Here is a 27,245-nt window from a genome sequence, read left to right as displayed (position 1 = left end):
GGGACTGGTAATTAGATGGTAATGGTGTAGCACGCTTGTGAAACACGCAGCCTTTAAACCTCAAGCTTGGCGTGGCGGCTTATAATCTCAGTGTTTGGAAAACTGAGGCAGGAGAATTGATAGACTGGGCTATACAGTAGGTTTCAGGTAAGCATGCCCTGCAGCTAGGTGCTGAGTGAGCAACATTAAAACAAACAAACAAACAAACAAACAAACAGACAAACAGGCAAACAAACCATAAAGCCAGAGCACAAAGCTAGATGAAGAAAGGGAGCCATAGTATATAATTGAAAATATATATATATATATATATAATTGAAAAATCAGCGTAAATGGTCTTACTCAAACTCAACTTCTCCTTGTTGTGGCATATTCTGAAATGCAATTCCCTGGTAAGCTCTAGGCAGGTTTTTTATTTTTAATGTCTACAGTTGAATAAAGCCACATTGTTAGAATGGTGGACTCTGAATTTTGAAAATTAACGAGGCGGAGAGAAGTCTCAGGGTTTAAGAGTGCTTGCCTCTCTCTCTCTTCTAGAGGACCTAAGTTTAGTTCTCAGAACTCTCACTGCTGGGCGGCTCACAGATAGCCACTTGTAACTACACGCCCATACAGAGAGAGAGAGAGAGAGAGAGAGAGAGAGAGAGAGAGAGAGAGAGAGAGAGAGACAGAGAGAGAGACAGAGAGAGAGAGAGAGAGAGAGAGAAGAGGAGGGGAGGGGAGAGAGAAGGAGGGAAAGAGAGAGAGGATGGGAGAAGGAAGGAGGGAGAGAGGAGAGAGAGAGGAGGAGGGAAGGGAGAGGGAAAGGGGAAGGAGGGAGGGAGGGGAGAGGGGGAGAATGTGTCAGTTAAATCTTTGAGGGGAGAGAGCATTAGATTAAAAATGAGAAGTGTGACAAGTGCATGAGCTGGAATTTCCAAAGCCTCTTTCTTCTCTTCTTGTTCCTGAGTTTTACATATGGGATGCATGGGCCCCTACATTTCCAGAGGCCTTACCTTATACACAGCTTTTACCATGCACACCCACAAACTGCTCTGTAGAGAATTTTAATTGCTACACTAGGCAATGGTGGAAACCTGGGGGCAGGGGAGAGCAGGTCTTCCTCCAGAAGTCTGTTGCCATCCAAATCTGAATTCTTGTCTCATACGGTTCTCCCCATGAGAGCCGGGTCTCTAGGACTCTGTCTGCATGGCTGTTGGAGCGCTTATGATATTGGTTATGGTTAAGGCTGACATCACGAGCATTGCTCATACCTAGGGAATCCGTGAGAAGAAGTCATGTTTTAATTTGGGCCAGCGAGTCCTTTCATGCTCATGGTGACTCCGGGCATTTCTCTTAGAACTAAAACTGAAGCTGTCGGAAGAACAAGGGAGCACTCCCAAAGGCCCTCGGAGAAACCTGTCCTGTGAACAACCTCCAGGCCCCAGAGAAAATGGCAAGTCGGAAGCTGTGGGACCCGAGCCAGGCTCCTCAGGCGAGGAGACTTCAGATGCAGTGATGCTGGAGAAGAGAGAGCAGATCCCGCCCCAGGATGATGTGAAGGTACCTCACTGCCTTAGCACGGGGTGGCAAGGACATGCTTTTGGTCACCTGTCAGTGCACTTCGCCACCAGAGTCCTGTCTGTTTGACCTGCTCAGTTCCTGGTGGGTTAATGGCTGTGACTTAGGAGTGCTGCTATGTGATCCTAGAATGTACCACTTCTGGAGGAGAGGTGTGTTGTGGACGATGGTCAGGAGGGGGGAGGATACAATTTCTGCTCCACCAAGTTAGGACGTAGACTCAAGCAATAATTGGCAAACACTCCAGTCAGGCCCCTCCCCACATGGTAAAGTGTGATAAAGAGGAGAGAGTCATCCAGTAAGAGTTTCATGCCCTAAGAATAGAGCCGTGATTTCTAGGGAGTGATAGGTAGGGATCAAAGATTCCAGCTATAGATATCTGAGGTTTGAAATCTGAGACAGCTGGGCTAATGTTGTCAGTGAGGTATTAGGACCCATAAGCCTAGGGCTTAGCAAGAAAAGATTATATTTTATAAAGGAAAGCAACACTTACCTGGGTAATCCCTTCTTGTGATGCTCTCTGCCGGGCTAAGGCCAGGGGAGCTTTCTTGAGGTCCCTCCCGTATCAAAGCCGAGGCTGATGTGGTTGACCTTTTATTTCCTATATAATAGCAGGAGTCACCTTGTCACCTCTCGAATACCTTCCACCCCACACCCATCGTGTCGCTTACACAGAAAGACTATTGCCTGTTCAGAGCCTCACGGTGCCTACACATAATAGGGACTGGGTATGCGTTTGCTTGACAGAATTGGACAAATGAATGATATTTGACTCCAGAATGAAGTCCTATGGAGAAGTGTGATCGCTTTTGCTATTCTGCCATGAACGATCTGGTCATACTGGGACAGGATCATATATACCAGATCCCAGAATGGCTATATGTTCTGCTCCAGTTTTTTCCCTGGGTCTTGTGTACTGCAGTACACATGGGACCACAGTCACTGCCATCTTCCTTTTTTTCCTTTTATGTTTGAGAAAGAACCAATGTGTCCTGAGTAATAAAGGGAGATCAGTAATGGCTCGCTCACAGGCTGGTATGTTGTCTTTTAACACATGGCTAGCCTATCCCCCAATCCCAACGTTCTAGACTTTAATGATGGCCAACGGGTAATGTACACATAGGCACATCTCGGATTTCCTATTGATTAGTATTTCCAAGGGGCTTTCTTGTATCTTAGAGTTAACTTGTCCCTATCTGTCTAAACATCTTAGTCAGTCAGTATTGATGTCCTCATGATTGATTGGTCAACATCCTCTGACAAGGCTCCAACTCCCAGGGGTCTCCTCAGCTCTTAATTAGTCAGTGGGTTCATCCATTGATGATGTCAGTAGCCTCTGTCACCTCTCAGTAGAGCTACCAGCTGGAGAACCAAGACATAGCACATGAGATTTTGGGTGGGGGACACTTCATATCCAAACCATAATAGTTGCTGATTGATGCGGAAAGTTACACATTTCCAAAGGGATTCAAGGGCTTGTCATGTAAGTTCAGGTAAATCAAGACAGAGAAGTCACATCAGGACTACTGTCCTGGACTGCCTTTCTGCTAAGAGTTGGGACGCAAGAACTGGCTTAAATAGACAAGGATTTTTGGTAAGCACTGTGCAAGGAATGAAGGAGACGCACGTCAGAAGGCAATAGGAACAGTCCTTCTTGAACACGGTTGACATTTAATCAAGAAAATGGGGCAGCCAAGAGAGCAGCAAAGAAGATTCCAGATAGAACTCCCCAGTATTAAGGCTGTGATGAGAGAAGAGCTTTGTGTATACAGAAGAATCTCAGGGATGGGGGCTGAGATATGGGGCAGCGTGAGATGCGGTCAGAGTAGCTGTGGCCAGTGGAATGACGCTGGCCCTCTCGGGCTGGGAAGTGGAGTTAAAGGGTGGCCAAGTGGGAGCAGAAAACCAGTGCGAGATGATAACCATTTAAAAGAGCTGATTACTGTGTGAACAAACCACCCAGCATGCCTTGGTCATTGTAGCGACATCGGCCGAAAGACAGCATCCTCAAAGCCTATTTTAATTGGAACAAAAGCACATGCGGAAGATTTACACTGGGGGTTCTCAAGACCTTCTTAATGCTGCGACCCATTAATGTTCTTCATGTTGTGGTGACCCCCAGCCATAAAACCGTCTTCGTTACCACTTCCAAACTGTAATCTTGCTACTGTTATAAATTCATGATGTAAATATCTGATATATAGGGTATCTGATAAACAAACTCCCAAAGGGGGTCGCGACCCGCAGGTTGAGAACCAGTGCCTTAGCGGGAAGAAAGATGAGGTAGGGTCGATGGAGACCAGTCCGCTTACCGACATACCAGGACTATGCGAGGTGGCAGATTTTGGCGTAGCGATGAAAATGTTAACAAGTGACATATGCTGGGGTGCCTCAAATTTAAGATCTCCGAGGGACTGGGTAACCAACCCCTCCTCGTTTGCGTGGGGCTTTTGTTGCTTTGAGGACTGAAAGCCCTCGGTGGTCCTGAGCAGGCCGGGATGGTCGGTTGGCCTCCTGTGACAACTGAGTGAAACGAGTCTCCAGACGGGAACCTGAATGCTTAGAAACCGCCCCTGTACAAATGGCAGAAACTCCAGCACCAACCAAATAGCTATGGAGTGGCTTCATGAGGGTCAGAGTAGGTCTTCCAACAGCCCCGGGAGCTTTGCTGTAGAGCCGAGCCTTTTAGACAGAGGTTTCTGCCGCAGGACGTGCGGGCTTTGATTGCCCATTTCAGTGCCGCTCCAGAGACGTGTAACACGGAACCCTAGGGGGCCATCGGGAGGGAATCCAGGCTAAGTTCAGAGGCCACGGCAGAACTCAAGGAGACGTAATTATAACATCTAGCCTGTTCCCTGCCTCGGTAACACACTGTGGCATGTCAGTTCATCTCCGGAAGTCCAGTTTCTTAAACCTTGAGTGGAAAGATGGCGTTCATCTAGCCTTCTTGCCATATATCTAAATCAAATTAAAAATGGCCGTGGTGAGTGAATTTTTTCCCCTCACCCCAAGATGTTTCGGGAACGTCTTGCGTTGGTGTTTAGTCAGAACTCACACTGAAGCCAGTAAACACTATAGTACCAGTTCTCAACCTGTGGGTCTCGACCCCCTTGGGGGTTACATATCAGGTATCCTGCATATTGGATATTTATTGACAGTATGATTTATAGCAGTAGCAAAGTTATAGTTATGAAGGGGCAACAAAATAATTTTATGGTTGTGTGTGGGGAGGTGGGGTCACCACAACATGAGGAACTGTCTTAAATCAGAGCAGGCTTCTGAAGGTTGAGGACCACTGACATACAGCATGACCCTGTTCAGATATTGTGACTCAGCCTTTCCCTGCAAATCCCCCTCTGTGGGATGATGTCACAGGTGAGGCAGGTGCAAGATAGAATGAGGCCTGTCATGGGACGAGAAGGACGGATGGGCGGGAGAAAAGTTTGAAGGAAGAGGAGGAGACAGGAACGGAAGAGGGGAGGAGACAGCAGAGTAGGGAGGGGGGAGGGGGGACACAACATGGATACTGACATTAAGATTCCACTCTGTGTATTTACAGGTTGTTACGAATGTTCTTAAGGGATGGATGTGTCCAGGGCTTTGTATGTTTAGGTGGGCAATTATACCTTATCAATTGGATCAGAGGTTATTGTGTTGTGTGTTCTTTTTATGTAGCGATTTAAGTGTAAGAGAGTGTACGGTGGCTAGTTTGGGCCACCAAGGAGTTGGGATGTGTGTTTCTGGCATGGAAACCTGCCTTGGGAACTAGATGGGTAGAGCGATTGCTGCCAGGCTCAGATGTGATATGAAATGGAGCAGAGCGGGTGAGACCCTTTGCTGACTGAGATTAAGGTATCTAGCAGATATTTTGAGGCACTGCAGTACCCGACCTAGAGCGGGTAAAAAGACAGCGCTATATTTTTATAATTTTACACCACCACCCTCCTTTACTTAGGGATTTTGTTTTTTGAAAAAGAGATAATCATTAGAAAAATCATTGGAAACAAATCTATTTTCTTTTTCTACTCCTGTATGTTGCTGGCCATCTACACTACAAAAAAAAAAAAGTTTTCTCTTTTTAATTCGTGAAGGGAATCACACTAAGATATAGCTCACTAATAACTATCTACACTGTCCACATAAACTAGCCAGAGAGAGCTATCCAGGGTGATGGGTGTCATTTTCTAGGTCACTATGAACAGATAAACCCCAACGATAACCGTCAGCCCTTCCCTCTTCTGCTGTGGAATGCGGCATACATGGAAGGGGAGGTTAAGGGAGAAAGCACTCTCCCAAAACGCCATTGGGTAATATCTGTCGGCAGCTTGCTCACTCTGCCATGCTGACAATTCTTCACTTCCCAGGCCGCTCGCCTTCTTAGGCCTGGCATTGTAACTGGGAGAGAAGATAGCGTTCCAAACTGCCACAAAGTTGCTAGCCCAGATGTTTTCTTTCTGGCGCTGGTCAGGAGGTTACTTAGGACAAATCTGCTGGAGCTAAAGCAGATTTAGCCATGTGTCTGTTTTCCTTTTAAATATACTCATTCTTCCACTCATACCTCTAAATGTGCTTTTGCTCAGGGAGCTCGGTAAAACGGACATTTTCCTCCTCTGGATAGGAAACTAGTGTTGTTATTTTGTTGTTCTTTTGGGACTCGGTTGCTATTTCTTTGTGTCTGAGGCCCACAGGAGGGCTGGCTTCACATGATTGTTTCTACTTGGAGATTAGTCAGTGACGACCCCAGGAGTAAAGTCATTAGCATGCAGAGGACATGTGTGTATTGTATGTGTTTCTCAGTCTTTATCTACTATCCGGGGATACTAGAGCCTCCTTGTTCTCATACATGTGTATGTGTATGTGTGTGTGTGTGTGTGTGTATACACATATATGTATATATGTATATGTACATATATGTGTATGTATATATATGCTTTTTAAAGCTTCTTTGTACTTGCGTATTTTTAATTTTTTATTTTCTTTTAAATTAAAATACATTTTCATCACATAATTTCTCTCATTCCTAACTTCTCCCATGCTGTCGAGTTCCTCGGTCCTGCACCCTCTAAAACTCATGGCCTCTCTTTAATTAACATGTGTGCATGCACAGACACACGTGCACGTATGCACGCAAACAGGTGTGCGCACACAAATGCATCAATACAGTGTGCCAAGTCCATTTAGTGTTGCTTATGTGCATGTTTTTAGGGCCGACCACTTGACCAATTAGGGGGCTCATCCCTAGGGATGACTAATTTTCCCTCTATATTTGTTAGTTTCCCGTAGCTCTGTCCTGGGGTGGAGCCCTGTAAGATTCCCCCACCCACGTTGTCTATAAACTGGTGTGTCCGTTGTTCAGGCCTCGTTTAGCCTGCCATAGGGTTGAGATTACATGGGTGCAGTTTCCAGGTCATACCTAGAAGACATAATCTTGCAGCAGATGTCATGATCCCCCCCCTTTTGGTTTATCCTAGAAACTGGGGTGGGGGGATATAGGTAGAAAAACCACAGTCGAATTTCAGAAGAGACCAATGCTCCAGGTACATTGTTGTGCTTTCTAGAGAATGTAAGTCCCAGGGAGGTACTGAAAAGAAAAACTGTTTAAATGTTTTTGAGCTTACATTTATATTTTCCCTCTTAAAATGTATTAAAATCCTATGGACTTCATATTGACTGAATGTGGGGTGTGTGTGTGTGTGTGTGTGTGTGTGTGTGTGTGTGTGTGTATGCTCATAGAGGATCATATGTAGCCAGGTCATGGTGGTCTTTAATTCCAGCACTCAGGAGACAGGTAGATCTCTAAGTTCAAGGCAAATATATATATACATATACATATATATATATATATATATACATACACACACATATATATATATATATATTTATACACACATATATATATTGTATACACACACACGCATACACACATATGGAGATTACTAAAACTTAGAATTCTTTGTACCTATGAACTTCTTAGTAATCAGGACAGGGATACGGTAGATAGTGGTAAGAAGCTAAATAATATGGCGGCATCTCAGGCCCCAGTGAACCTTTCTTTGGGCAGGTAAGACTGAAACAGAAAAGTTCAGGTCCCGATATTGAAATAGGAAGGTTCACAGAGCAGGGAGATCAACATGGACCAGGGTGGCTTGTAGCTCTGATGGGTGACATCCTAAATGTCACCGGGGAGCTATGTTCTTTTGTCTCACGTCTCTGGGAAGACAGATTGGGAAGGCAGAGTTTTAACATTCTGTAGTAGGTGCGTCCATAAAAGACAATGCGGGTGACTATGTGGTGACTTTGTTTCCTCCCATACCCCACCCTGAAGAACCATTGGTTGAGAATGGAGGGAAGGCTGTGCGTAATGAGCATACAGTAAATTAGTGCATGAGACAGCATGTGGATATGTGGGGGGCAAGGGAAAAGAGGGGCTTGGCCACTTTGGATAGATACGTGGATAAGCAGACAAGAGAGACATTGACTTTTTATGTGGAACCTGACCTGCTACAATGGTGTGTAGGGATGTGTCATGTGTGACTGGCACAGAATGGGTCAGTATACTAAGAGGTAGGGAATTGCTTTAGTTGGAACTTGAGCGAGTCAACTGGAAAACCTGTCTGTTTCTGGAGTAGTCTGGAAGGAGCTCTGAACCTCTAACCCCTTTGTTTGAATTAGTAAGGCTGTGTGCATTCTACGTGTGTAATAGTGGGTGGAGATCTGTACCCCGTTGGTATTCATAAATGTCATTACCAAAGTCCAAGCAATATTGTTGTTCAGAAGAAAAAGCGATAGGTCTTGATTGGTCACTTAAAAGTAAATTCCAGACTTAACACTACTCGTGTTTTGCAGACTAGTCCACAAAGCTTTAGGGTCCAATTTCTGTGCTCGCCCCTACCCCTTATGGGATTTTTTCCTAGGAGACACAATGTGCAGCAGACACCCTCTTTTCACTTCCTTCCCATTAATCACTGCTGCGTTCAAGTGCTCTGATCTCTGCGGCTTCCAAACATGACCCGTTGTTGTTTGGCCTTAGGGAATGGACCATATCTCTGTCCACACCGCTTGTCAAGCTTGTATGGGTTCTGGGATGGCTCCCCATCTCGTGGTGGGGACAGGGAGAATATTGTCTGAGGGAAAAAATCAGAATGCATTTTCTATTTTTCAGGCAACTAAGCAAGACAAGAACCCCACAAAGCCTCTTTATGACCGATGCAGAGGTCTCAAGCAAATCCTGTCAACACCATCCCTTATCCCAACGATTGTAAGTAAAGATGGCCGCACTCTCTGGAAACCTTGAGTAGCACCTCAAATCGATGTTATTTAGTGCCATGGCATAGACCGCACCATCAATGTTAACAAGTGGCCTTCCTAGCTGTGTATAGTATGATCTCACCAGCTACTATGGTCCTCACTAGCCCAGTGCTTAACAGTGATGGCTACCACAAACTGCTGTGAAACAGAACATACCAAACTGGCAGATTGGACCACTCTTAATATTCGTTTTTTTTTTAAACCCTTCTTTTGGGCAAGGAAAAGACACAATGGTTCTCACTGTGGACCTGTCTAATTTTTTAAAAAGAGTTATTTATTATATATAAGTACACTGTAGCTATCTTCAGACACACCAGAAGAGGGCATCAGATCTCATTACAGATGGTTGTGAGCCACCATGTGGTTGCTGGGAATTGAACTCAGGACCTCTGGAAGAGCAGTCAGTGCTCTTAACCACTGAGCCTTCTCCCCAGCCCCGGCACTATCTAATTTTTAACACAGTTAGAAGAGACAGAATCTCTCCATTCCCTGTGTGGTGGCTAATAAATTGGTAATGTATTATTTGAAATATTGGAACATTGTTTTGGCTCCGTCTGATCATACTAGACTAGATGTAAAATAAATTTATCTTCAATTAAAAAAAATACCAAAATGGAACTAGGCTAATTTCTGAAAACAAATTTATAGGCAGACAGAACTAGGGAAGCACCACACATCCTGCTCCATCAATTTCAAAACAGCCACTCAAAGCATCAGTGGAAAACACAGCAAATGTTAACAACTCTGAATTGAAATCTACTCGAGTACACTTACGACTCTGTGTTTTAAAGAACGTTAGAGTGATGCATTCTGTCTGAAATCCTCCCTGTGAGGAAGAGGAATAGCTTAAAGAGAAGTAGGCCTTTCAAGTTTGAAGAAAACCCTTGGGCTGTCATACTTCCTGGAAAGGTTGAGGAATAACTGTTGCTTCTTTGGCCTTCTAAGGGCCCTTCTGACATTGTCACCTACAGCCTCTGTCTTGACCGTGGCCTGCTCTGGGTTTGAGTGTTGCAATTTCTGACTAAGGTGTCTGTAGAGCATTGTGCCCTAACCCATATCACTGCCCTGATGTTGGGGCACAGAAGGCCTGGGGGGAGGGAGGGCCCACTTGGCTCAACAGTACAAGCTCAGCCAGGTCCCTGATGCCCATCTTCCTTGGCCCAGTGAATACAGATAAAGTTGGGAAGCACTGTAGCTTCTTCTCTCATTGACTTCTGTAGGTTTTTGACGGAAATGAGAAAGGGCTCTTGGTAGTAGTTTCCAGTCCAGTTCTCAGCAGCCATGCGGGCTGGGTGTCTACTGGCTTTTAGGATCTGGCAAGTCCTCTTGTGTGCTCAAGGGACATGTAGCACTCTGTGACAATTTGGCTTTGCTCGTGACAAGCAGGAGGAAGAGGACTCTGATGAAGACTGTCCACAGGGAAGTCAACCACCTTCTTTACCAGACCCAGTGTCCCGCCTACCCGTCAGTGATCACCTCATCTACTCGGAGATGGAACCCATGAGGACTCTGCTACCAGATGACAAGAAAGAAGGGAAGCATCCTGCTCTCTCCATGTCCAACTTGCACGAGGCCACCATGTGAGTGAGCAGCCTGGGTGTGGGCTCTCAAATCTCCAGGCTGGGGTAGCTTACCCATACATGAAAAATGCAACCTTTGTTCAGAGCCTAAAACCTACTATCCAGCAATGAATAGACCTAAAAAAATGCACCATCCAGTTGGCTTAACTGGGAAATACAGAAGACAGAGCTTGTGACGAGCCACAGCAGAATCGTAATATGTCAGAAGTATTGATGTGCGATTTACTCTGATCCTGCTTCTCAGTTGTGTGCTGCTACTTGTCACCCTTTGTAACCCTGAGCAATCTCAAAGGAGAGCAGGTCTTTGATACTTTGAACCCAAAGGAATAAGATCCTTAGAAGGGGGGGTTGGGGATTTAGCTCAGTGGTAGAGCGCTTGCCTAGCAAGCACAAGGCCCTGGGTTCGGTCCCCAGCTCCGGAAAAAAAAAATAATAATAATAAAAAGATCCTTAGAGGGGCAACAATGGCCAAAGTGTTTCCTTTCTTTTCTTCCTCTATCCCATGCAGATGGCATGGTGTTCCAGGTAACCACACTGGCCACCAGTCAATGAGTGGGTCTTTGTCTCTGAATGACTCCCCAGTTCAGAACTGTCTGGACTTTGACGACTACTCACTCAGTGGTTGGTACACTTCTTGGTCATGTGGGCTTTGGGTTTGCACATGACAACCCACATGCTAAGGTCATCTTTTCTTTTTTTTTTTTTTTTTTTTTTTTTTTTTTTGGAGCTGGGACCCAGAACCCAGGGCCTTGCACTTCCCTAGGCAAGCGCTCTACCACTGAGCTAAATCCCAACCCCGCTAAGGTCATCTTTAACATGCATTATATAGACTGCTTAGGGCGTGTCCCACATGGAGACGAGGCAAAACGAGGGATAGCATGTAATATTTAGCTTGCTGTAAAAACAACATATTTTCTTCCTTCTCCCATTCTCCCCAACCTTTGGGTTGTATCTGTTTCTTTGTTTTTTAAAGTCATTCCTCAACTTGGGTAGGTGGGGGCATTTTTGAGATCGATAGACTTGGTTTATAGAAAATGCCCAGAGAAAACGTTAGTATTCAGTCTCTGGAAGCATAATAGATAAATTCTACCATGAAGTAGACGGCAGTGGAATGTCAGCCCTCCCCTGGTTCAGTTCCATTCCCAAAGGCTTTGCCCTTCTCCCCACACTCCAAGGCCATAATATTTTTCCTCTTGTGTTTATCTATTTCAACAAACACTTAGATGCCTGCCCCCGCCCCCATCACCTTGTTATAGCATCATAACCATCACCATTTCTGACAGCAGTACCCCACCCTTTTCCTTTGCCCACGACACTGTTAATGTTAGGGAATAGGAGACTCACGTACTGTTCCAACACTGAGGCACACATTATAAATTCACTCCCTCACTCAGAATTCCCTCCCATAATCACTTTTCCGTGATAACGGGCCCATGGTGCTGGTCTGATACAACACAGGCATGATCATTTAGTCAGGCTAGCGCTTAATAACAGCAAATGCTTTTCACTTGATTCAGGCCTGTCCTTCTCGACCATCTCCGAGAAACTCGGGCTGACAAGAAGAGGCTACGGAAAACCCTGCGAGAATTTGAAGAACAATTTTTTAAACAGACGGGAAGGTAAGTGTGAGTGGAGAGGTTTTTTGTTGTTGTTTTAAATGCTAACATTTCCTAAAGAACTATAATTCCAAATAAACTCTGCTTTTGTAGGACAGTAGTTGAGAGGTAAATCCTTGCTGGGGACTGTGCTTTCTCCAATGTGATACCCTGATGGTAACAGTGTTAGGGATGCTTTGTGGAATATTGTTAATGGCTGTTAGGTATTAACTTCAGTCTTTACAAAAAGGAAGTTTAACTCTGAAAGTGTTTTGCATGAGTTTCACCCCAACTACTGATTATCTTAAGCCTTTTGAAAATTTACTTTTCCGCCCTTGTTCTCAGGTTCTACGAGGTATTCTCTGCCTGTTCCACGAATGTTTTCCTTTAAATATCTGTTCTAAACACCACCATCCGTTCCTGTTTGTTTTATTCCAAGCTTTAGTCAAAAAGTTCATAGCTATTTTTCGCTCCCTTAAATATTTAGTTGGCCCACCTGTCTTCCTATATTTTTCTATCCCAACCCAGCTGTTGGAATACACCCATTAATTCCTAGTAATTTGTTTTATTGCGTTACCAACAAAGTTCCATATAGAATCAGGTAATGAATGTTAGTGTCTTTTGGAGAAGAGACAAATTACTTAGCTGCCCTCAGTCTCTGTCCTCAATAAGCTGCAACGCTTTGTCCCCTGGGATAAGTTTGAAAGCTAGGACAGGACATTAGTCTCAACGCCCTGGCCATCAGCGTTTCTAACTTGTCACAACTCCCAGAGGACGGCAGTGCAAATGGCCTAACAAAACCCAATACAATGACATTTATTTAAAAATTTTAAAAAGCGAGGTTGTGTGTTTTCCAGCCTGAACTTGGGAGACAACAACACTGGGCAAAAATGTCAAAAGATTGGACATTCTCGCAAGCATGTGACTTTGCCAAAGTCACAATCTAAATGGCAGATGACTATGAGGTTCTAAGCATCTACTGCCTTTCTTGCCTGCCTTGCTGTCCTTTCCTCTCAGCTGTGAGGGAGCGGGACTGTACTAAAGAGACATCCACCTAGAGGGCTTGCTTCACAGTCCTTGGGAGCTTTTCTCTTTTGCTATCCATCAGCAGTAGGCTTCCCAGGCGAGAAACCTGTGGCTCGGCAAAGCGACAGGCTCACTAGGTGCTCTAAGCACACATCTGATTTGCATTTAAGTTCCTCTTTAAAGTTATTCAGCGGGAGGGTCTTCATTCAGCCAAACATCTGCTGTGGGTTCAGGATTTTGAGTTTAAATAGTCATTGCATGAAAAATGAGTTAATTAGGTTTAAGCCACACACATAGTCTTTTCTTTACTTTGAGGTCCCTGAAGAAATTTACACGTGGACCTGTTCGAACACAGTGTGCAATGGATTCTGGGAGGTTTCAGTGTGACGAGTCTGCCTGTGGATCTCTCAGTATTATTTCACATGACTTTTGGCAACAATGGTGGTTTAATTGTTCTCCCTGTTCTTAGTAGTAGTCATTGACTGTGGCTGTGTGTAAATCCATGCATCAGGTTATATCTAAGAAAGGGTATGCAGAAAACCAGGACTGCTGCTCATCCATGCCCTACTGCAGTGAGGGAACACTTCATTTCATTGTACTTACACTACCTAAACCTACTTAACATACATCCACGCTTGATCTACGTGAAACTGTATGTCCTCTTGTGGTGATAACCTGTCATCTCAATGAGAAAACGCTCATTTATTAACACTAAACTGTGTTACATGGCAAGACAATAGCGTTATCTTGTTTCTTTAAGACTATTTACCACTAAGATTTAACCCATTTATGAAGCTAAAACGACCATGAGAATGGTTTTTTTATACATGTAGTGACACTGTAAATATGGTAATAGGACAAGCGCACTCCAACTGTGTGTGGACCAAGCAAGGTCTATGCATTGAAACATGCCCAGCCTTTGAATTAGTGTGCCGTTGCAATTGAAACTATGGATGTGTTCACATGAACGGAGACCAGAGAACAACTTGGGGGATCAGTTCTTTCTTCCACCATGTGGTCATAGGCCATCAGGTTTGGTAGCAGTCACCGTTACTACCCACTGAGCCATGGCACTGGTCTCAATTCAGATGATTTAGACTCATGATTACTTCCGTCAAAGGGAAGTGCAGGAGTTCCCATCAGCAGAAACAGGTCTAACCACAAGGAAACTTGGAAACATTCCCAGCATACAAGGCAGCCCCTGGGAAGGTCTTGCCACTAGGAACTTATGGGTTACTCGTATAATTGAATCCCTGCAGTGTTTTCAGGACGATTATGGAGCTACCGGAAGTAAGAGGATGAGAGGAAAGGCCATATTGGAGGCTCTAGCCATTGCCTTTTCTTCAAATCTTTGTACCTGCACCATTGTTCTGTGCTCAGGCATGGGGTCTCGTATTGGCAAAGTCACGTGGCCAAAGTTTGCTGCTGCTTAGAGAAATGGAGCAGGGGTGGAATGAGACCAAAGGGACGTCAAGAAGGCACCATTAAAAAAGAGCCACCTGGAAGCCACGGGCCCATCAGTTATAAGAGGATCTTTTTAAGACCTGGCTCGAGTATTGACTAATATATTGTGTCTTCTTTCCTGCAGAAGCCCACAGAAGGAAGACAGGACGCCAATGGCAGACGAGTACTGTGCATACAAGCACATAAAAGCCAAACTGAGGCTATTGGAGGTCCTCATCAGCAAGCAGGATGTGGCCAAAACGATTTGAGGTTCGGCTCTGATCACTTCCTCTAAAGATAGAAGTCAAATTTATTTCCCTCTACCGTTCTTGCTCAGTAGTTCTGATGTCCTGAAAGCGGAAGCACTTTAGAGATAGTATTAGCTGTTTTGATGAAGGGAGAGCTAGCGTAATTCTACCCAAGAAGGCGTCTCAATAGGGAAATGATAGGTAATACTGGGATGGGCAAAAGCTTCCATGCCAAACTAAAGTCCAGAGTCAAATGTAATTGTTTCAAAAGACGTCTAATATCTTGTTAAACCAAAATTAACACGTAGGCAGTCTACCTGCTTAGGAAAGGTTTAGAGGTCCCCAAGTTGATTTTATTGATGTATGGGAAGAACACGGTTTAAATACATTGGTGAGGCAAAGAAAAATTCTGCTCTACATCCAGGGAGGAAAGCAGCCAGACAGAAGGGAATTTCAGTGAGATGACATCCACTACCTTGTCCTCTAAGTCTGTAGACGGTCAACACTGTAAAGTAACTCGGCTGTGTCACTGCTAACCTCTTATTTCTATGGAAGTAGTGCATTACTCTATCTGTTATTTGAAAATTTACATTTCCAGTTACCAAAGTTCACTTGGATGGCATGTACTTTGTGAATTATCTTTGTCTATAACTGAAAAATGTTTATATTAAAAGTAAACTATTAAAATAGGTATTTTGGATAGATGTGTCTGCAGTAATAAGCTACTGTGCCCATAGTACTATTGCTGATTTTCTTGTTTCCTATACTAAGATTCTATAACTATTTTTCCATTGGGAATGTGCATCTTTGTTAACGTTCCAAGGTCTGTCCTTTATAAAGTGAAATACCTTTCTCGTGAGCCGCATTCCTTCTGCACAGGGTAAGAAGCTTGGAAATCACCAAGAGACCTTCTCTTTGCTTTAGTCAGTGTATCTTGCTTTTTCTCCACTCACCCACTTCTCGGTTTGGTTTTTGTAAAATCAAGTAACAGATAGACATTTTCTCATTATCAGCACTGTTCATATTTCTGTTTTCTGTAATGTTTAAGCATGGTGTTGAAGAAACTCAAGATTTTCATATTGCTTGGGCGGAGAAAAGAAAACAGATTCTAGACACGGACTATGTCAGAGGTGTGTTGTTCTCTCTGTATTCACCTGACGTTTTCAACCTTTTATGAATCAGAGTAATGGCCTTCATAAATTTGTTTAATTGAAGTCATCTACTTGTAACAGGACAGATACACAACTATTTGAGGTTTACAAATTACATCTTTGATAAGGGAAATGGTTTCGTGAGATGTATACAATTGCTATTAAAATGTAACTATATTCTATATGATTGTAAATATTTTATACAACATCCAAATAAAATATTTTTCTATTATATTTATTATGTTGAAAGCACAGTAACTGTTTCCTGTTAGCTAATATAAATAACATAAACAACACTGTCAAACAACAAGGCGGAAGTGCGGACGACTCTAGGCTTTAGGGTTAACTCATGCTACAATTACACTCTTCCATGCGGTTTGGAGTCATCCCAATATTTATTCAGTAGATTAAAATGGATGCACATTTAAACACCATTTATAAGCCATTATTTTGTACTTCGCTAAAGCGGCCTCTATAACTGTCTTGTTATGTTTGGCATAAAGGAAACAAAAGCATTGCAGCATCTAGGCAAACAAAGTGTCAGGACAACTTGGGGACATGGCTGGAAGTGGACAAGGGTGGGCAAGAGGAGACATGGAAAGGCTCTGAGTGACAGTCTGCTTTTGGTGACAGCGGCATATGCATGCTTCAGTGGGGACATCTGATGGCGGATGTACAACAGAGGGAAATGCACCTATGGGAAGACAGGGTGGGGGTACGAAAGTGGCGTTAGCGTCCGACACTGATGTTACAGGTTTTGCAGCTGGGGTCTTTCTTTGCGTTTGCAGTAGACAAACTCATGAGCTGATGACCAGTGATTTCTGCCACGGTGCCCAGGGAAAGAGCCACAGGGTCAGTGTAAATGACTTCTAAAATGACATCCTGGGCGTGGTGGTACAGCAGCCTCCCATCTTCTTCTGTACAGGTCAAAAACTTATTATCCTTGGAATTTAGTTGAGGAAGGCGCTGCTTACAAAATTCATCTCCTGGCGATCCCACAGGGGCAATGACAAGAATCACATAATGATAAGCAGTGTACATACAGTAGAAGTCCCCAAAGTATAAGTTAGTGTTGGGGTTGAACAGTTTTTCTGCTGCGATCTCAAACCTGTATCTTCCATACGGTGAATCCTGGGGTGGCTTCCCTGTATTGAACTCGGTGCTGCAGCTGAAGAAGATGCCTTCCAATTTCCCACTGATGGGGGAGCCGTGGCTACCACTGTTGTCCTTGATGGAAGGCTGCATGGCGTTGCCATAGTGATCTCTGCCAGAGAAAGGAAATGGCCGCTGCTCAGTGCAATCGTGGTTATTTGACTGATTTACAGATCTGAACAGCGCAAAAATCACCACCCACCGTTAAAGGTTTGAAAGAGCAGGCTATAACCAAACCAAGGGGATGCTATTTATCATGGCCTTGGACCCAAAATAAAGAGGACCTACAACCCTTGGGGATCTTGAACAGTCAATTTCCCGGACTGAAGAACTGATTTGCAATTAGAAGTCTCATAGGTAAAACCGGCTCCATCTGTACCTAAAGGGTTTCACAAGTGACCTTTCTAAAAAGGATACTCCTGAAAAAATTGAATATGCGAACACTGCTAAGGTTTAAACGTGTGCTGTCTACTCAAAGAAGATCCATCCTGTCCGATGGCTCCAGAACTGAGCTGCTGCACAGTTCAGACACCTCCTGTCCTCGTCCCCACAACCTCCTTCACATTCTGTGCTCTGAAGACAGAGGCTGCAGTCACACACCTGTTGGAGTCTCCTGTGCTTACCCTGAGGCACCCTGCAACTGTCCCCAAGTTCTAGTAGCATCAATGCTAGAGTGGAGTCTGGGAACATTGTCTGTCATACAGTGAGTCAGTCGCCTTGGCTACGATACCAGGGACATCATCATTGCAAGACAAATCACAGAGACTACACTTTTCAGTTTATGATCAAACTCAAAAGCAGCCAAGCTAACTAAAATTCAGCGTGCCATCTGAATCGCATGTCAATGCATGAAGACATGTTCCTACAATAGATGTATACAATTACAGCCAGACACACAGACCAAGGCAAAGGAAACAGAACTCCAAAGGAAAACAATCTACAGTCAGTGAAATGTTTGAAAGACAATTCAAAACAAGGATTTCAAAGAAACTCGTGAGAATTCAGAGTATATAAGTATAAGGCAATGAAGAAACAATTTTAGGACATAAAAGATAGCATTTTCAAGGATATTAAAAAATCATAAAATAGAACTCTCTTAGGGTTTTACTGCTGTGAACAGATACCATGACCAAGGCAACTCTTATAAGGACAATATTTAATTGGGGCTGGATTATAGTTCAGAGGTTCAATCCATTATCATCAAGGCAGGAGCATGGCAGCATCCAGGCAGGCATGGTGCAGGGGGAGCTGAGAGTTCTACATTTTCATCTGAAGGCTGCTAGGAAAAGACTGACTTCTAGGCAGCTAGGATGAGGGTCTTAAAGCCCAAACCCACAGTGACACACCCACTCCAACAAGCCACACCTTCTAATAGTGTCACTCCCTGGGTTGAGCATATACAAACCATCACAAGAACCAATCAGAAACCTTGATGCAAAATACTTAATCAATGAACTAAATACAATTGCAAACTACTAAGACACGTGAGGATAGATAGAATTTCTGAAACTAGCTGATCTTTTAGCCAACAAAAGTACAGAATGCACAAAGAAAGCCTGTAAGATTTAGGATATAGTTAAGCAAATATTCACAGCACTTTCTGAGTGAATAGGATTTTTTTTTTTTTAAGAAGTAGACTTTTTAAAGACAATGTCTCACTTTGAAGCTCCAGGTGGTTTCAAATTCAGAATTTCTCAACTCAGTGTTCCAAGGGCTGGTATGATACCACACCTGGCTGAGGACAAAATTTCTATTGCCTTAGTTATTATCACAGCGTGTATGTCAATTATCACAACATAAAGATGTCCATTATACACTGCTGGTCACAGAAGACCCATAGGTCAAGGATTATACCATCATACTACAGAAGACAGGCAGATAGACTGACAGTTAGCCTGTTAGGCTGTGTATCTTCTTTTTTCTTAAAGACTTATTTTATTTATATCATATAATGTAGCTGTCTTCATGCACACCAGAGGAGGGCATTGGATCTCATTACAGATGGTTGTGAGCCCCATGTGGGATTTGAACTCAGGATCTCTGTAAGAGTAGTCAGTGCTCATAACTGCTAAGCCATCTCTCCAGTCCCTGTTGTGTATTTTCAAAGTAAATTTGGAAAACCATACATATTTATTAATGTGAAAAGAGACCCTAACCCTGACTGCACAGCTAAACCGTGGAAGGAATCCCAAGATATTTTCAAATTAAGAGAAAGAGAGTGGAAGAGAAAGAGAGTGGAGGAGAGAGTAGAGGAGAGACACAATAGACAGGCTTTCATGCTTCACCTGTTTCTGCCTCGAGAGCCTATACAGTTGTATGTGCTATTTGAAAAGAAAGAAATTGTGTCACCCACTTAGATCAGCTTGAAGTGGTTTCCTCCTTATGCTTTGGCCATTTTAAGTCCAGACACAGCCCTTCCGTCAGGTTACCTCTGGCTGTTTGTTTGACAGCACCAAAATTCTTCTCATTTGCCCCCAACCACACTGTCTACCTCTCTTGCCTTCTGTGTGGACCAAGCCTCTCTTGTCCAGTCCCTTGACTCTCCCCTCACTGTGGAATCCCACCAGTGGGAAGCAGCAGTGGTCTCTAGTAGAGAAGCCTTGGGTGTCTTCCTCACTTCCTCATGTGTCAAGATGTTGTGGCTCTATCAAGGCTGGATTCTGCCCACTGCTGCTGCTGCCGCCTGACTCTGGACTCCCTTCTGTTGCCAAGGAGAGTAAGACCGCACTTGACATCTGCTGGTTGCTTTGGTGTCTTGTTGGCAGCTCAGCTATGCTTACACTTCAGTGAACGGAGGTTCTCTGTAGAATTCCCCAACTAGTCTTTCTCTCAATGGGTGCCTACCAGCATATTTAAGAATGCAAAGTCCAAACTAGTACTCTGATTGTTGTTGTTGTTGTTGTTTACTCTCACTCAGCTTCTCAGAGTCTGTGAGACAGTAAGGTATGCTGGGGACCTGAACAGCTACAGGCCCTCAATTCCACTATCCAGCGGAGCTGGATAAAGAAGTAGATTAGAGGCTGCATCAGGCCACAGGGAGGCCAGTGGGAAACGTAGTCCGTGAGCAAAGTCTGTATCTTCTCCAACTTGCTTTCTCACTGCCTGAAATGTCCCCCCCCATTTTCTTCAGTTTTCAGGAGTTTCTGATGTGCCTTGGCATATATTTTGTCAGAACCTTATACCATTTGAGGGTTTCTCAACCAAAACTCATAGGCATATGCTGCTTGCTAAACGTGGAAATATTCCAGCTCTGTCTCAGCCCCACCCTCCTGTCCTTTGTGGGTCTCTGACAACTGGGCAGAGGAAGAAGAAAGGAAGTGTAATCAGGTAGAGAAGCACCTAGTTCACTAGTGGATAAGAACCAGACAGGGGTGCAGGAGGCGTTTTCGTTGGAGGGTAGGGCATGCTCATTTTAGAGTTTATTTTTAGAAGAGACAAAAATTAGTTCAGCCCTTACGGACTGAAGCAGATATGTCCACAACTTCTTCAGTTATAATAATTTGTAAAGACTACCAGGTCATTGTAAGATTCCCTTATCAAGCATTCTGAAGAGAACATTTTAAAGGGATTCTATCCGCACAAGGGTTTACTAATTAAAATGCAAATCAAGATTCGGGACATAAACAGCCTTACTGTTCATTGCATAGAAAAGTATTGTTGGTGTTATTTGTGGCCTTGGGGCTTGAACCTTGACCACTGCATGCCAGGCAAGCATTCTCCTAGAGCCCTGCCTCCACCAAAGAGAGGGCTTTTTTCTTTGTCTTTTTTAAAATAAAGCTTCTAAAAAATGTTGAAGAATTCTACCTATGCCCTAGTAACAGTATTTGTATTTAAAGCTTCAAGATACAAGTTACACGGGTTTTACTACTGTTAGTTTTGAAATTAAAACAAAAGTAAATTTCGTTGTCGTTGGTACAAACATCTTTCATGCGGATAAACTGGAATTAAACCATGTAATGTGTACAATTACTTCATCCATTTCCAGATACTCTGTTTTTAACTGTTTTGAATTTTTGGAAACATTTATGAGAACAAATTAAGCAAATATTATAGGCCAGGAACGCCTCTTCCCATGGAAGAGTCAGACTATCTTAGAGAAATACTGACCTCCAGTGGCCACACTGAGCAGTAATTGGCAGGACCCCTGAATAGACAGCGAAAGTCCAACAATGTGTTTCTTAATGGAAGCAGTAGCAATAGTGGACATTTTTTGGTTTCCAAATTTGATGTTTAAAAACATAAAAAATTTTCGTGCTGAACATACTAGCTATTTTCAATGAACGGCTGACCAGCACAATAATTTGTCTTTCAGTTTAAATTAGGTGAATGATATCCACTCAAAAATATATAGACTCTAGGCCACTTAGAACAACAGACTGAAATCTGTATTTATAAGATAGTCAGACAACAAACAGACATGTTTCCTGTCATCAAAATACAATAAAAATATACAGCACAACAGTACTTTGGTTTTGCTATAAAATGTCCCCTCAGGCCTGTGCATTTGAACACTTGGCCTCCAGCTGGTGGTGGGTGGTCCCTTGCTGGGGGGAGGAGTACCTGGCGTGGGCCCTTAGGGTTTAGCCTAGCATATCAGGCCACACTTTCCCAGGGGTCTGGTGCTCTCAGGAGCACTGAGCTGCCTGCTACCATGCCTTCCTGGACAGATTCTGCCCCAAAATGTTCTTCCCACAGACGGCCTCTCATGACCTCAGTGGTGACAAGTGACTGAGGTCTACTTCTACAGCACACGCTGAACACACTTCTTCCTCTACAATTCCTTGCATTTCTACAGCTTGGTGCTCATTTCAAAACATGACTTCAATTTAATAGAAATTAGAAAAGTATGCAAAAAAATTTAAAAAATCCATCAAAACTACCGGATTCTTTGTATACATAGTTGTGTCAAGACAAAACTCCTTTATAACTGTAAAGGGATTAGGGTTATTTATTTCGATTGTTTTTGTTTTGACCCAGGTCTCTTGGCAGCACCCTACCCTGAGCTAGAATTCATGGTGAGCCTCTGGCCTCATCCTCTCAAATGATGGTTGTATAAACTCGAGCCAGCACACGCAGGCTAAGGCTTCAAAACCAAGGCGATTATGTGGGTTGTGTACAGAAGTCGAGAACCACTGTAATGTGTCCTTTTCAAAGCCTTTGTCTGCCGGGGCTGGAGAGATGGTTCACCCGATTACAACACTTACTGCAATCCCAGAGAATCTTGTTTTGGTTTCCCAGCTCACGCCCATATGCAACTCCAGTTCCAGGTGACTCAATGCCCCTCTCTGGCCTCTGCAAGAACGTGCTGTACAGACATATATGAAATCAAGATTCCTAAACACATAGATGCTAGTGATTCTTACCTAACATAGTCAAAATACTCTTTGTGCTGGTTCCGATAGAATACAGAGAACTTAAGCATGCGTCCCGCAATCACGTCAGCCTTCTCCAGCAGCTGGGTCAGATGAACTTTTGAGTAATCTGAAAAATTTCAAAGTGTTCCAGTAAGCAATATAGTACCAGAAGTGTCAGCCACACACCGATAAATCAGAGATTATTAAAATACATCTTTAGGGAATTCAACTTTGTAAAATAGGAACTTATAAAAAATTCCTTGGCTTATTTTTATTTCTACCTAAATATTTTTGTTATGGTTCAGGGCTATTTCTTAAAATATTCATGTGCTTGTTTTACTCTTTCAAGTTAAAGACCCTGAAGTAACGGTGTTCAACAGGGCTTCATAAGCTGGCAGCACTCCTCACCACTGTACCCATCAGCTGATACAAGGACTCAAGGCCCCTCCCACTCTGTGCATGGCGAGAAACCAGAGCTAGGCACTGCCTGAGGTAGACAAGATCAGGGCAGCCATTTTCCTGGTGCAGAGACTGCAACTGGCCAAAGTACAATGATTCTCACAGCTGTCAACTTCAAGACTAGGCCTCTGGATCCTACTAGATGGTTTCCTGCTACACAGCAGACTTAGATAGTTTTGATTAGCTTTTGTTTTTAAAATGGAGAATTACTGTCAAGCTCCTCCATCAAAAAGTAAGGAAAACTTTTGATAAATAAAACAGAGTCAAAGCCCAACCTGGTTAAACTGATGCAAGTCGCTGATTTATTTTAGAGCCTGCAGTGCACCAAACACATGCACAATTAGATATCGAGGCTAAAAGACAACCATATGATCTCCCTGGAAGGACTCACAGTCTAAAGGAAGACAAATATAAACAAGAACAACTTTTTTTAAAATGGTATTGGGTTGTTCTAGACTAGAAACAGGTTAGTCAGTAAGGATATAGTTTATTCTATTTCCAATACCTCGCACAGTGTCTAAGTCACGGTATTAAAGACAATTATTCAAACAGCTTTGTCAAAATTCAGACTCAAGGGCACTATGAAATGGCCCTTAGTTGATAAGCCGGAGCGTCAGGTTCCCATTCGCTTTTAACTATGAAAATAGAGCAAATACTGGAGACCAGTTAAAAGCTGCCAGTCGTCATTTATCTCCTAACTCCTCAAAAAGTTATGGGGTGTAAGAAAAACAAGAAAGTAATACAGAGATCACACTGAAAAGATGGGCTTTGGTTTTTTTTTTTATTTCCAGAAGTAAAAACAATGTATCATATGACAGCTTATGCATCAGTGTGTGTTTGTGTGTGTGTGTGTGTGTGTGTGTGTGTGTGTGTGTGTGTGTTAGAACTGCCGAACATTCATTTTCTTTAAGCTAAAGAAGTCATAGTATCTCAGACCTTTCTTTAGCCTGAAGTAGGTTCTGGCAGATAAATTATATAGCTTCTTTGAGTTGGAAAATACCAGGATACTATTTGTGTATTTTCCTAGAAAAATGAATGTAGACTGGGTGGGGTTCCATTTACCAAGAATGCTTGAGACCAGAAGTGTTTCAGATTTTCAATTTGGGGAGTTTGGAATATTTGTAAATACTTTAATAGTTTTACATTCTCTTTCCAAAAATCAAAACTGCTCCAAAGTTCAAAATCGTCTGGGCACTTTTATCAGAGCTCAGAAAGTTTTAAGTTTCAGGGGCCGAAGCGATGGTAGAGTAGTTAAGCACTGGCTGCTCTTTCAGAGAATCTGGTTTAATTCCCAGCACCCACTTGGTGCTCAGGACCAGTTACAGGGCACCCGATAGTCGCCACCCTCACGGGCTAATACCAGGCATGCACGCTGGAGCTCAGACGCCTATGCAGGCACTCAGACAGACACATTTTTAAAACTTTCAGATTTCAGAGCCTTCCAATTTATATTTTTGGATTGTGGCTATAGAACCAACAATACGATATGCAAAGACAATGTATGGCTGACTTACATTAAACGTCCCTTGCTGGGTGCTACAAAAATAAATAAAAAGGGATTCAGGAAGGGACTATGGTGAGGTAGATTCCAGAGAGGCAGAGGAATTCCAACATGCCACAGCAAACATAGCAAAGCTACCGGTAGGGGAGAGCCCTTCTGCCTGCTGTTAATTCAATGCAGCCATCTTTAGCTATTTCATTGCTGATTAGTGAAGCAGCATAATTCTGCTTAATCTATCCTAAAATTTCTATTCACATTTTAACATCTCTGATAGTGTCTAACATCTTTAGTTGGCATTTCTTCCTAATGGTACATTAAAATGGCAGATCTTATAATCCACAAACTAAAGAGAAATATAAAAATATGGTATGTGTAAGAAATCTTTTCACCTTGTTCTCAAACACTGAAATCTTTAGCAGTCTAGGGTGTTAAACAATTCTTATCAGCTTCTTCGTAGAGTAAACAAAGAGGCATGCAGATTAAACCAAAATGAGATAGGATTTCAGCCCTAGAGCATGCCCTTAGAGGTTTACACTGGGTTTGATACCAGGGTAAGTAGTGGGCATTCCTGGGCAGCATCTAAAGGATGCAGGTGTGAGGCCACTCGAGAAGGGTCTGGGTTGGGTGGAAGATTCCCACAGATGGGGAAGTTGCTAAGCAACCTGGAAACAAACCAGCCCATTGTTTTCTAGATTTTTTTTCTATAAGCTCTTTTATGTTCGACAGCCTCTCTCTCTCTTGTTTTTTGCTGTGTGTATCTGGGTGCATGTATGTGCACAGTTTGGAGGTCAGAGGTCACTTCGAGTGCCACCCACCTTATTTTTTGAGGCAGGGTCTTTCAGTGACCCAATGCTTTCCAAGAAGCTAGGCCGCATGGCTACCAAGTGCCTGGGAACTGCCTGCCTTTGTTACTCCGGAGCTGGGGCTAAGGGCATGCCTGGCTCTTTAAAATGGCTTCTGGGATCCAAGTCAGGTCTCCCTGCTTGTATGGCAAGTAGTTTAGTATCTGAGCTGTCTCCCCAGCCTTCTCTGCATTTTTGTAAATAGGAAAAAGTCACCCAAGTGAAGAGGAAGCAGTGAAGCCCCATTCTGATCCATAAAAGGAGAAGATGACAAAAGGGCTCAAGGACACCAACAAACATGTGTCCTATGACTGTGTAAACATGAGCAGGAGGAAGGACGATCAGCATTCCTGAGAGAACACTGAACCATTCAAACGAATATGAGAGGTTCTGTCAGAGCCCAGGCTCTCCACGGAGGGTGTCTCCAGACCAAATGACTATGTAGTGAGTTTAATGGAGCAAAAGTACGCAAACATGACAAGAGTTAGTGGAGAGCTTTTCCCAGCCCTTCTGGCACGAAGGTGAAAATGGCAGAAACAGTTTTGCTGGGCGGTTACTGAGGTCTGTCTGTAACCTAAATGCTGTTTCTGCTTTCTTCCCTTCAGTAGCTATGACAGTGAACGAGCAGCCTCTTTACAGTCAGAGGCTCTGAGAATGTGGAGTTGATTCAGAAATTACATCAGCTTTTATTTGTAGAGTTTTCACTTTGAGGAAACTTACACATGCAGCAAAAAGGCAGTCTGAGTCCGCCCCTCAAGTTGTTTGCCCCAGGACCTTAGTTCCTTCGAACCAATATGAATTCGCTGCACCTGTTATGCAATGAGGCCAACAGGACCATGTGTCCGATGCAATACTCACTCACCTTGCAGGGACACAGAGTCCACAGAGTCCATCTGACGACTACCCTCCCAAGAACATTAATTGATATAATCCACAGCTCCCTTACCTGCTGTACAGAATTCTATAATCTCACTCCATTCCGACACGACGTAATCACCATCGACTTGTTTTGAGGCCGTTTGCACCGCTACTGTATACTCAGTCCTTGGGCTCAAAAACCAGTGTCCACGAACAGTCATTGGCAAGGGAACAGCTTTGGCCACCAGTTTTGTTGGAACATCCTAGGAAGAAAGAAAAGGAAGGAAGAAGAGGTGGGAACGGATAAAGGGGGAAACAAATAGGGCAGGAAGAGATGGGGAGACGGAAGGCTATTAAAGCGGGACTTTCATAAACTGTGAACGACAGAGAGGGACCTAAACTCCTGGCTAAGAGCAGGGCTCCTGTGTAAGAACTCCCAACAATTATCATATTTAAGTTTTATTCTGTGTATGCGGAAATTAAAATGGGAAGACCAAGAGATAGGCTTAACGTCCTACAGTTCAAAACCAGGAAAGAACTCGTATTCCAGTCGCCTTTGTTTATGATATACAGTTTCCCTCTGTGCCTGCTAACTTCCTCAAAGCAGATTAAAAAAAAGACATAAAAGAAGCAAGATTTATTGATTTAACGCCTATTAAATTAAAAATATATATGCTTGATTTTTATGGCTTGATTTTGCTAGAGAGGCTCATTGCTAAATATTTTATATGTAAAGGAGAGAATGCTTTTAAAGTAAGTATTACGAGAGACAGATCCATTTCACACGTAGATTAGGGAACTTGCCTACAAGTGTGGTGTCTGTGTCTGAGAAAAGGTTAGGTCTTTTTCAAACAACGATGAATAAGCTAACCTGTGGGTTGAACACGCACTGCATTTCCAAGGCTACAGAATGGGTGCATTGGAGCCAAGCCTTAAGTGATCATCATTTAATGGCAGGCATATCAAAGACGCTTCGAGAAGGCAAATGCCAGCAAAGAGAATACCCAGGATGAGAACTGAAATTTGATAATAATGCCTGACATTCTTTCGCGCTCTTGCTTTCACACCTTTCTGCACTATGTAAACGCCTCCCTTACATTTTGTTTGTACGCAACCATACAGTAAAAGGCAACGACTTCGGGAAACGAAGATGCATAGAATCTTCCCA

The 27,245-nt window shown here is 43.4% G+C and overlaps 2 protein-coding genes across 4 annotated transcripts in view; one reads left to right on the top strand and one right to left on the bottom strand.

The window, feature by feature from the left end:
- The window catches only part of Fam13c (family with sequence similarity 13 member C), a 113,949-nt gene extending 97,804 nt beyond the window's left edge, over positions 1-16,145 (top strand). For 2 of the 3 annotated variants that reach the window (XM_032889152.1, XM_032889150.1), the window contains 5 exons: positions 1,340-1,542; positions 8,723-8,818; positions 10,252-10,448; positions 11,966-12,067; positions 14,658-16,145. In XM_032889152.1, the coding sequence (XP_032745043.1) occupies positions 1,340-1,542; positions 8,723-8,818; positions 10,252-10,448; positions 11,966-12,067; positions 14,658-14,781 (722 nt within the window). In that variant the 3' untranslated portion in view covers positions 14,782-16,145. The remainder of the gene's footprint in view (positions 1-1,339; positions 1,543-8,722; positions 8,819-10,251; positions 10,449-11,965; positions 12,068-14,657) is intronic. The other variant, XM_032889151.1, reaches the window with a different exon arrangement.
- Phyhipl (phytanoyl-CoA 2-hydroxylase interacting protein like) overlaps positions 15,953-27,245 on the bottom strand; it is a 41,931-nt gene continuing 30,638 nt past the window's right edge. The window contains exons 3-5 of the mRNA XM_032889149.1: positions 26,166-26,340; positions 22,427-22,544; positions 15,953-17,175 (exon numbers count right to left, since the gene is read on the bottom strand). Coding sequence (XP_032745040.1) covers positions 16,641-17,175; positions 22,427-22,544; positions 26,166-26,340 — 828 coding nt within the window. The 3' untranslated portion in view covers positions 15,953-16,640. The remainder of the gene's footprint in view (positions 17,176-22,426; positions 22,545-26,165; positions 26,341-27,245) is intronic.

Source organism: Rattus rattus, chromosome 18 (assembly GCF_011064425.1).
Source record: "Rattus rattus isolate New Zealand chromosome 18, Rrattus_CSIRO_v1, whole genome shotgun sequence".
Taxonomy (NCBI): domain Eukaryota; kingdom Metazoa; phylum Chordata; class Mammalia; order Rodentia; family Muridae; genus Rattus; species Rattus rattus.
This window is presented reverse-complemented; position numbering and strand designations above follow the sequence as displayed.